The following is an 11622-nucleotide window of genomic DNA, read 5'->3' on the forward strand; positions in this document are numbered from 1 at the left end:
TCCGTTCCCCGGGACGCAGGACACAAAGGACAGGACTTGTTTGTTATGTATTATAATTATATTTGACATTACGGAAATGGAGACAACACTCAAAGGGACGAACAAGAAGACTGACAAAAGGACTCTTGACTACAAAATCGCGCATGCTCATATCATACATGCACGCGACTAGACGAGACAGTTTTGGGAATGCCATCACACAGGAAAACAACACATCATTCTACAACACCTGCCCCCTTGATGACATTCCACAAAATAATAAACCGATACCACGTTCCACATGCACAACAGCAAAAGGACCACAGCAAAACAGAAAAACCAAGAGCCGATGCTCTAAAATAAAATCCGGGCCACGACACAGGGCCAAACCAGGCACACAAGGCCAACCGAAACACCAAAGCCGAAGCTCTCAAAATAATAATACCATGCGGGCAGCAGCGCAAAATAAATCTAAAACACAAAACAATGGAGAACAACAGAACAAATAGAAGAGCAACAGACCAACAACAACCAAACTGAAACAACACAGCAACAAGCAACGAACTGAACAGATAGAGAACAACACAGCGAGCAAGACAGCAACAAGATGAACAACAAGGACAGCACACAGTCAGTGATGCCAGACTCGTCCACTGTCCTCTGGCGAGCCACGGCCACACGCTCCGTCGCGGTTCCTGCCGTCTCAGGCTCCAGTCTACAGTTCTAGTCCACCACCTTCTCTGCCTCCTCTCCGCGTCGTCTTTCGCTCCCACCAGCTCCTCACCTCCTCCGCTCCCACGCTCTGTTTACTTCAAAGTAACAGTTACTTCGTTGTTGACGACGACGGACAGACTCACTACAAACTAACTCATCCTCTGCGTCCCGGGTTTTGGCACCACGTTGTAACGGAATCTCAGCCATTCGGTTCCCCGGGACGCAGGACACAAAAGACAAGACTTGTTTGTTTTACCTCATTTATATTGACATTACGGAAATGGAGACAACACTCAAAGGGACGAACAAGAAGACTGACAAAAGGACTCTCGACTACAAAATCGCCCATGCTCATATCACACATGCACGCGACTAGACGTGACAGTTTGGGGAATGCCATCACACAGGAAAACAACACATCATTTTACAACAACATTGATGCTCAAGTCCAGTTCTCCTGCCAACATAGACTTAGTGAAGTTGGTAAGGCACGTATGGACGAAAAAGGCAGGACAAAATGCTACGAGGTTATGACTAACAGTCGAGCAAGGCAACCAGATCATACACAGTCAGCGAGTGCGACAAGAAGGCACAGCACTGACAAGGTGTTGTGAGACATTCAATGACCTGACAATCGGCTCGCAACACACATCCACGAGGCGCATGCCAACAACCTATCCAACTTGGAAGGCTCTGGCTTAGGCCTTGTCAGCACACTCACTGACTGTAAGGTTATATAATTCGGTTACTTTAGTGGACACGTGGTCATAGCTAGTAACATTTTACTACTAGTATCCAAAGAACTAAATATTGCGACTTTTGTGTATGCGTTGTATCTCAACGATACCTCACTCAAGACTTCCAGGCGTACCGCACACAAGCACTCTCAGTCTCAACCAGCACGGGCATTACGAGTTTTTAGATAGATAAACATTACAGTAATGATGGAATAGAATGCATAACGGCATAACGGGTATACGGGTAAGAGAGCTATTGCGACTCTGAGAGAACAACGAAAACCACCAAAGAAAACAACCAAGGAACAAAACCACTCAAAACGCTGTCATCAGCAAAACGTGCCAGTACCGGTGCACACACGGCGACTCAAGCGAACTCAGCGTACCAAACACGCAACAAATAAGGCAAGCCAGATATCGTGCACGCGTGAGATGACCGTACGACGGTATACACGACTGCAGAAACATGGCAGCGGCTCGTGCACGCACACACAAAATAAATAAACAAATAGAAATTCAAACTACAATAATTAATCCGAAAGGAAAGAGGAAAGAGACGTATGGGAAGCCGAAGGGTTTCACCTGTCAGTGGGTGCTTGCACCCGATATGGGTGAGAGTAAACCCTGTCAGATAGTGACACATCGTAGGATTACTCAGCAGCGGAACTTCACTCAGGGAGAATAGTAACAAAGCACGTAAGTAACTCTAGCAAATCGTGAACTCTACTAGCAAACGCACGAAATGTTCATAATTACTCAGACGACACTCGTGGCCAAAGACCAACAGGTAAGAGAAGTTACCTAATACAGAATCAATTAGACTAAATCAATGGCATGCAGCAACAGCTAGCAGGAAAACAGGCAAGGAGTCGAAGTCGTGACGAGATCTCAGGACGTGCAACGGAAGACCTTTTCAACGCATTTACAACAGCGACAGAGCTTTCGGCCATGTTTTCAATTCATTGCATTCCCAACTCATCACAACCACGCGCTCTTCAGCCGAACCATACAGACACAGCAAGGACACTTCCGTTGAGAGATAATATTGCTCCACGCCTCTAGACAGCTGTTTCGCTCCCTGTCGGAGCTCATCAGTAGAGGATGATAATGGAGGAATGATCATTCTTATACACCAGAAATGGCGCAAGTGCGCGCTTTCCACATACAGTCGTCCCTCTCTAATCCGGCACTTTATAATCCAGCACCCTCGATAAACCAGCACAATTTGCAGTAGCCAAAATGTCCTCTTCATGTACATTTCAGCAGTAAATCAGATTTGTTAATCCAGCACCCTCTCTAATCCAGCAGATTTTCGTGGCACAAATGGTGCCGGATTATAGAGGGACCACTGTATATCAATGGCATATGCAAGCTGCTAAAATGGTAAAGTGTGAGAACAGCGAAAAATAATCATAGTACTCGCTCATTGGTGGAGAAACACACCACACAGGCGCCGAAAATCCTACGCGGAATACTGATGCCAATGGAAAGTACATGTATGTTGTTTATTATTATGATGTTGCAATGTCCATGTATGCAGGCGAGGCGAGACTCACCGCCGAGATCCCCCAACGCGACAGGCTCGGTTGCCGTTCAGGATTCACACCGACCTGTCCGCCCGTCAACAGGATCGACAGCGGGAGGCCCGACTGATGCCGAAATATGGCCGAAAGCTCTGTCGCAATATTTAGTTCTGAAGTTTTAATGCGCCGTTAGTGGCAGAGCAGAGTGGACCCGAAGAGTCGGTGAAGAAAGAAGGAGAGATGACAAGACGAGTCGGTGAAGAAGGCAGGAGAAAAGCAAGACACATCTGCAACATCTTTGTTTGATCAAACTGAGCTGAGCTGCTGATACGAAACGTCGACCAAGCATCCCTGACTGGAGTGAATGCCCCAGCTGGCCTCTCATTTGTCAGTGGTTGCTACTAGGCCTGTTGGTTTCACACTCACGACTACAAGTTTCCTGGTGTGCATCGACATCGGCATCGGTGGGGCCTCCCGCTGTCGATCCTGTTGACGGGCGGACAGGGCGGTGTGAATCCTGAACGGCAACCGAGCCTGTCGCGTTGGGGGATCTTGGCGGTGAGTCTCACCTCGCCTGCATACATGGACATTGCAACATCATAATAGTAAACAACATACATGTACTTTCCATTGGCATCAGTATTCCGCGTAAGATTTCCGTCGCCTGTGTGGTGTGTTTCTCCACCAATGAGCGAGTACTATGATTATTTTTCGCTGTTCTCACACTTTACCATTTTAGCAGCTTGCATATGCCATTGATATATGTGGAAAGTACGCACTTGCGCCATTTCTGGTGTATAAGAATGATCATTCCTCCATTATCATCATTATCATCCTCTATTGATGAGCTCCGACAGGGAGCGAAACAGCTGTCTAGAGGCGTGGAGCAATATTATCTCTCAACGGAAGTGTCCTTGCTGTGTCTGTATGGTTCGGCTGAAGAGCGCGTGGTTGTGATGAGTATCCAAAGAATTAGTTTTATTATCCATAAATACACTGGCTCACAATCCGAGTTGAGGGACTTACTAGAAAATTTGAGTTGTATGGTTTTAGAATCCGAGCTTCCCATATTGTTCACAACACAGGTGTAGTTCGCCGAACTTGCAACCGTCACTGCCCCTAGGTCCAGTGAGTTTGGCTGTGACACAAATTCTTTATGTAGGATCCCGTTCACTAACCAGGTGGTGTTCACCGGCTCACTCCCCGTGTAATCACAGTGCAGTGTGACTGTGCCTCTGGCTACTGCATGCGTCGACGGTGTGCTATACACAATCTTCACAGGAGCTGTCAGTTCACAGCACCAAAGAGAACAGAAGAAGACGGCAGATTGTTACAAAGGGTTGCATGGAATATACCGAACATTTGAATACTAACTTAGAAGTTGCGACTTCGGCGGTAATAGTCATGAAGTTGATTTTGTTCCAACGTCTCTCCAGGCCAAACCCTCTGTAAGTTTGTATCCCTGGTGATGGTTTGGCCTGGAGAGCAGTATATAAGTGGTGTTCTTCAGGTACAATCTTCCTCAGCATACTCAAGCTCAACTGATGAGGGGTGAATTCCCCGAAACACTGTGTATTGAGCAGGGAGTGGTGCTTTCTTGCAGGTTTGCAGAGTGGAAGGTGCGACGTGCTCCTCGTGTGCTCCGGATGGCAGTCGTGAGTCAGTCAAGTGTCAAGTTCGGCAAGAAGCGTGTGCTCCTCGTTGGAGCAACCAACTTCATGACTATTACAGCCGAAGTCGCAACTTCTAAGGTCGTATTGTTGTCCCTCACGCGGACGTGCGACTAGTTGTTGGAGGTGACAGCGTTGTGAACGGCTATACTGGCTCTCAACATCTGTTTAGCACAGCTCCATGAGTGACTCCGACTCACACTGCTACCTGGGGCTTCACGAAGTGTTTGTCGCGCTGGAAACAAAGTGTTTCTGTAAGTTTGTATCCCTGGTGATGGTTTGGCCTGGAGAGCAGTATATAAGTGGTGCTTTTCAGGCACAATCTTCCTCAGCCTACTCAAGCTCAACTAATGAGGGGTGAATTCCCCGAAACACTGTGTATTGAGCAGGGAGTGATGCTTTCTTGCAGGTTTGCCGAGCGGAAGGTGCGACGTGCTCCTCGTGTGCTCCGGATGGCAGTCGTGAGTCAGTCAAGTGTCAAGTTCGGCAAGAAGCATGTGCTCCTCGTTGGAGCAGCCAACTTCATTCGAATACTCGTTTGTTAAGCTTTAAGAGAACAAACATTCGTGAAGTGACGGATATTCGAACTGAAAAAAGATCTACTATTTGGTGATTTGTGGGGTGGAGGTGAGGATGGGGGTGGGGGGGGGGGGGGGGGTAGAAGGCTTATACTCCGGTGAAGTAAAAGTAAACTATCGTGCCCGTTCCCGAAGGGAACTCACGACAGTAGATAGGAACTATCACTCAACATATGGCAAACATTTTGAAACCCCCGCGGTTGTCGACTAACAAGGATAGACTTGCTACAAGGTTAATCGCCAGGTAAGGAATCTTTATGAAGTTTACCGCTTCTCAGTTTCCGGCATACCTAGTTTCCGCCATACCTAGTTTCACGTGTTGAACAATGAAGTCTAAAGCGGGATTCACAGAATCTTTTTTTGCGATGCGACACGCGATGCGACTCGATCTGCGATGGACGCGTGCGATGCGAACTCGCGAAATACCATTCACAGAAGAAGTGCTGATTTGGGTACGTCACCATGGTATTCGCGCGGTTTGGTACAACTTGTAAAAATTTATAGAAAACTCTTGAACCTTTGTACAACTTTGCTGTAGAAAAGGCCAACATCGTACGCCAAATCGCTTGTCGCAACGCAAAAGTTGAGCCAAGCTCAAATTCCGCGATGGCCCTATTGCGGCAGTTGCGTGGGGTCCGCGGTGGTTGCGATTTGGGGATTTCCCGGTTACGCGGCTGTCGCATTGCGTGTCGCATCGCAAAAAAGCTTCTGTGAATCCCGCTTAAAACCGCTACTGCAGTTTCTTTTCTTTTAGTGCCTTTCCAGTGTTCTATTAGCACCCCTGGTTCTCAATCTATTGATGTTCTTCCTCTCCTTTGACTTTTAAATACCTCAGATCTGGAGTTTTACCCACTCCATACCTAATTTCAGTTTCATTTTCTATTGGTTTGATGAGACTCCCATGACAGGTATCCATTTACCTCTGGAGAATCCGTAAATACACAAACTGAAACTGAAACTGAAACTGAAAGCCGAACCCTCATCTACAGCAAGTCAACAAATATTCGGCGTATATTTAATTTCGGCTATTTTCGGCCTGGTCGTGTTGGCCGAATATTTGTTTGCGGCCGAAATTTTGTTTCGCAATGCTCAGTGTGACAGTGTATACAGGTGGCAGCAGTACAGGCTGAAAAAATTATCAACAAGTGTGTTCTTACCGGGGGGTCTCAACTAGGGGAGGGCATTTTCACTCCACTGGACCTGGGTGTGTGTGTGGGGAGGGGGGGGGGGGGATATCAACTGGGAGAGGGCAAATTCACTCCACTGGGCCTGGGTGTGTGTGTGGGTGGGGGGGGGGGGGGTGGCTAGGGGGATCTCTGTAGTTCTGGCCTATCAGAACTCTCATTGAGCACTCTCAGTGACCTGCATTCAAGGATCCTCCTATGCAGGTACATGTCATCGTACAAGCTGCCCAGAGTCACACATGACAATTACGCACGCCCAAGGGACTGAGGCCGAATGTCCTCAATCTTAACGTGCCCTCAACTCCTATTTGCACCCATCATCATACAATACCGTGAAAGCCCGAGTATAGGCCCCGGCTGTGCAGAATAGTAGCCTCGATTTCCTGGGCGTATACAAGGGCACGGGCGTTATTTTGGAACCGGGCATATACTTGGAATAGGGATAGCAGTAAGTATTGGATAGCAGTAAGTATTGGGTATCAGTACCTGTACATGTACTGGTGTTGCCGGCATACCTGGGCGTATACATGGGCATGGGCGCTATTTTGAAACAAAAGTGTTGACTTCCCCTGACTGGGCGTGTACACGGAGGGTGGGCGTAATTTTGAGTGGGCGTACACAGGGGCTTTTACGGTATGTACGTCGTTTGCTCATCCAGGAACAATGGGAGCAAACTGGAACTCAAACTGACCTTGCACTTCTACGCGAAAAGTTTGGGAACTAGCGCCGAGTTGACATGTGTAATTTCCAGTTAGGTTGGAGCTGATACTGACAGGCCAGTGTAATCGACATTGAATTTGGGAGAGCCAGGATGATGAATAATAAGCCACACTGGGGATTACGGTTATGTCATGAAAAAGGTGCCTCATGCGGACTCCGTTGAAGAACCAAACCAATCCGCTAACGTTGTTGAACACATTGGTCGCGCCGATCCGAGTGAAGGTGGCCTTTGGCACTTTAATATGGCACAGAACATCCCTCATTTTCGCAGGTGCAGGTGCGTTCTCCATCACTTTGTACGGATAACTTTGAGTCGGATCATATGTGGAATCCTTGGCATCCGTGGGGAAGGCTTTTACCACCATGGTAACTGGGGCTAGAAACAGGAAATGCACCATAACACAAGCATCAAGAAAACAGTGAGATATCCTCAATTTCCACAAAGGCAGAAGAGAACAGAGACAGCCGGCTAGGTCATTGTTGTCACGCTGCGTTTCATGCACATAGCAAAGCTAAGGCAATCCGCAGACAACTGATCCTCAATTTCTGTGTGTAACCTAGATCGTATTGATGCTGGGTTGGTGCCAGTGCACCATCCATTCAAATACAGCTACAAACAAGAGAGGTCACAGAGCCGAATTCAGCCTTCCGCCCAATTGCCACCGGGCCAGCATACTCCCGTCAGGGGCGAATCCTGGAGGGGTTGCAGGGACCCCATAATTTCGTTAATGTACTACTGGCAACCATATGCATGTCCATGTACATGTACATATATCAGTTATTCAGTTTTGACTATACTGGAACCCCCCCCCCCCCCCTGTAGAGATCGCTGAATCTGATGCTGGCCGTCAAACCAAAACTCCACGCCGCATATAATCATGAAGATCAGCCGACGAAAACCTCCCTTGAACCGTGCTGCTTCCGCAGACATGCTCAGCATAGGGAAAGGAAAATATCCAGAAACACACACAAGACTACCCTACGCTCATGCACATGTCGGCAAGGTACTAGTAACCAAAACTGATGCTCAAATGCAGTTGCCATGGCACCGCAGACTCAGCGGAACGTTTTCAGGCACTTACGGAAGACTTTGAGTTGGATGGTTGCGGAGTCGTTGCTGACAGCATTGCTGACTGTACATGTGTAGTTACCGGTCTGAGTCAAGCTGGCTGAGCGGATATTATACGTGTTGTTTTTCGTCACAAATGATGCGACTCGGCTACCCTTATGAAACCAGGTGGTGCTCACCGGCTCGCCTCCCTTGAAGTTGCAGCCTAATGTGACAGCGGTTCCCTCTAGGGCAACTGTGTCCGGTGTGGTATCCACGATATGTGCAGGGGCTGCGGGTTCACAACACAACGCACAGGAGATAAAAGATCAAGATGTGGAGCAGCAGCAATGGGGTTAATGCATAACGCATGGCCGCCACCTTCTTCCTGAGAGGCAACTTGTCCCATATTTGGCAGGTAAAGCCAGTTGTAGTACATTATGGTGATACGCTGTTCATGGCCTTTTGGTGCGTGCGGAGCCGGTGTTGCAGTGTGTGCCGTTCTAGTGGACTTGCTCCAAAAGATCAAATGGCAGGAGTACATGTATTATCAAGAGTCCATAACCACAAGAGTGTGCAACTCTGTACATGGGGATCTGCGCGGCGGAATTCCAACATTACGTCAAAAATGACGTTAGCGTTCGTTGCGCGTGTACTACTCCGTGGTGCCAAGGCAACATCCATGCACCGCGGAATGCAGAGTTTTGTCCTCTGTGCCTCAGCGGCATGACATAATGTTGGAATTCCGCCGCGCAGTGGGCCTACAGCAGCCAGACCCCAGTTGCACACTCTTGGGGTTTTGGACTCTTGGTATTATGCATAACTTCAACGCAGCATAATCCCCACTGTTTTGAAAGCAAGTAGCAGCCGCTATGCTTAGGACCGGCAGGCACAGCCAGTGGGTGTCAGATCATGATTTAAAGGGAAGGGAGGGGTACCCGGTTCTTGCTTGTCAGAGGGATTCGTCTTCTCCACGCCACACTCAGGGCCGGAGGCTGCTTCCGCGGAGCGGCCGAAGGGCCATTTCGAAGGGCATGTACCTGCATCATGTACCTGCATCTGGGGTCCCTCCCCCAGAAATTTTTGTGGAATTTAGACGGAAAATCCTGCACTCTGGGCGACTCCCTGTACAAAATCATACATCGAAACTTTTCTCCCCGGTTTTGTACGTTCCACGTGGACCGACTTTTTGGGAAGTTGGTACGGCCATGGCCGTACCATCCGTACCAGTGGCGCCGGCCCTGCACACTGCACCCCGCAGATGCCTGTGAAGTGTGAACAGGTGGTCGGTGGGCTAGGGGTGGACCTGTACAACTACGTGGGTGTAGCTGATGGTGTTTTTTTGGCACGTATACCAGCGGCTGTGAGACAAAGTCCCACCCACCTACCACTCTTCACAGGATCTGCAGCTGAGACATTTTGCATGTGACTGGCACTGGTGCCACAACCCATCTCACAAGTGTCGAAAATCCCATCGGTCGAAACCATGTACCTCTTGAGCCTGGCCGCAAGTTCCGCGTCGACTGTGGGTAACACCGTGGCTGAAAGATCCGCTCCCAGGCAGGACTTGAACCTGGTATCTCTCGTACCTCAATCATGGTCTGAGGCCAAACCACTTTGTGTACCTGCTTGAGGTTAATTCCCCCCGCTCCCAACGCTAAGCACTGTATCTGCGGCCGGATCACAAGGTCTCACTATACCGTAAAGTACAGTGAGATTGCCCCACCATTCATCCTCGCTCTGGTCGTCTTGTGGAGGTGGTGTCCTGTCTGAGGGTAATACGAATCGAGCCTGGTACGCACATTGCAAGTCTATCAGTCAATCCATACTCAATTTACCTTCGAGCGGATTCGAGCTTAACACAAAAACCTGCTAACTGTGACCTTTGTGCACCAAGTTTCTCTCACGGTACAAACTTCGTTGCACTCTGGCATATGATTTCTGATTTCCCTGGCTGTGAAATGAAGGTGGAGCGCTCCCGTGAGACTCGAGATAATTCACGGTACATGTATTTGAAGTGGACACAGTGCCCCGGGTCGGGGGGGGGGGCATCCCGGGTACTAGCTACAAACAGGGCCCTTTGCCCCATGCTCAGGCAAGGACAGGGCGTTCTACATGTGGCAGAACAGCAGAGAGCAACACATCCATAGCAGAAAGGATATTTCGGTCTCTGTTGCTCTGAAAATATGCGACGAGCCTACAAAAGTTTCAAAATTGCGAACACAAGGTTGATGCGGCTCGTCCTTTTGTTCGCAATTTTGAGCCTGCTGTTCTGGCACTGTATTACTTGGAGTGGAGAATACATTTTGCCGGTAGAGCAGGATGGACTTCAGTCCGGATTGTTCTAGAACTAGACACGCGGTTTGGCAATACACACCAACAAACACATCGCACTCAAATCCCTAAACAAAAGAGGTATCTGGACGCAGGTTCTGAAGTCCTGAGCTTGGCAAGCCACAAGTAGACTTGAACCATTCACGTACAGTACACGAACAGGAGCATTGGAAAGCATGTGTGGGCTGCTTTCAAAGTTGCGCTCGGCGTTTTGAAGTTCACAAAATCAATGTGCTTGGAGAGCGCCGTCGACGTAGATAATATCTCCGACAAGCGAAACTTGATGCGTTTTTTTACTTCAAATTTCGCAAAATAATTCATACTTTGCAATTGAAAATAATGGTTGACTCACCAAAATACAAATTGTTATTTGTATTGCTCAACAAAGACACTACCTTTTAGCGACACAAAGGCACACAATGAAAACCTTGGGCAAATTCCGCTGTGACTCAGAGTTTCGTGTGAGTGTGTGTGTGTGTGTGTGTGTGTGTGTGTGTGTGTGTGTGCAGTGGCGTAGCCAGGGGGGGTGCTTTGGGTGCCCAAGCACCCCCCTCAAAAATTTCAGGTGCCATTTTCGTACTGCTGTGGATCTACGCCCGCCCGCGATCGAGACTCGACGTCGACAAGACGCTGCGCTGCACGTGCGTTGTACAACTACCGGTATAGACTCGCACTTTGTGTAGCTAGACTTGGTAGAAGTGAAAGAGAAGTGGCAACGTCGTTTTGTGATCCGCAAGTCGAATGGATTCTTATGAAAATGTCGATCTTGAAGTATTTCAGTCGAGGGAAGTCGAAGAGACCAGATACCAGTAGCAGCAGTGCCAGTGCCATTTCCGAATCTGACGAATCTAATTGCGAAATTGTCGAAGTCGAAGACTCGGAAGAGCCGCAGTTGTCGCCCTTGGCTGTACCAGTAGCAGTCGTCCGAAATGACATCGGTACCTTTATGGAGGACATTGCGAAGGGTGCACCGCTCGACGACGACGTGATGTTTGCCCTGCTAAAGGACCATGTCCAACCGGATAGTTCGTTTGTTTTCCCGAAGAATGGTGGCCGGTCTTTTCAGCCCCGCTGGCTCGATGTATACAAGCCATGGCTGGTGTTTAGCCCTTCGCTTTCCGGCGGAGTCTGCGTG

General features: G+C 48.7%; 1 protein-coding gene across 1 annotated transcript in view; it reads right to left on the reverse strand.

The window, feature by feature from the left end:
- LOC135826191 (uncharacterized) overlaps positions 1–11622 on the reverse strand; it is a gene marked incomplete at its 3' end in the record, with an annotated part of 56849 nt that overhangs the window by 41285 nt on the left and 3942 nt on the right. The window contains exons 2-4 of the mRNA XM_065338820.1: positions 8188–8445; positions 7077–7481; positions 3980–4237 (exon numbers count right to left, since the gene is read on the reverse strand). Coding sequence (XP_065194892.1) covers positions 3980–4237; positions 7077–7481; positions 8188–8445 — 921 coding nt within the window. The remainder of the gene's footprint in view (positions 1–3979; positions 4238–7076; positions 7482–8187; positions 8446–11622) is intronic.

The sequence above is a fragment of the Sycon ciliatum genome, chromosome 10 (genome assembly GCF_964019385.1).
Source record: "Sycon ciliatum chromosome 10, ocSycCili1.1, whole genome shotgun sequence".
Taxonomy (NCBI): Eukaryota; Metazoa; Porifera; class Calcarea; order Leucosolenida; family Sycettidae; genus Sycon; species Sycon ciliatum.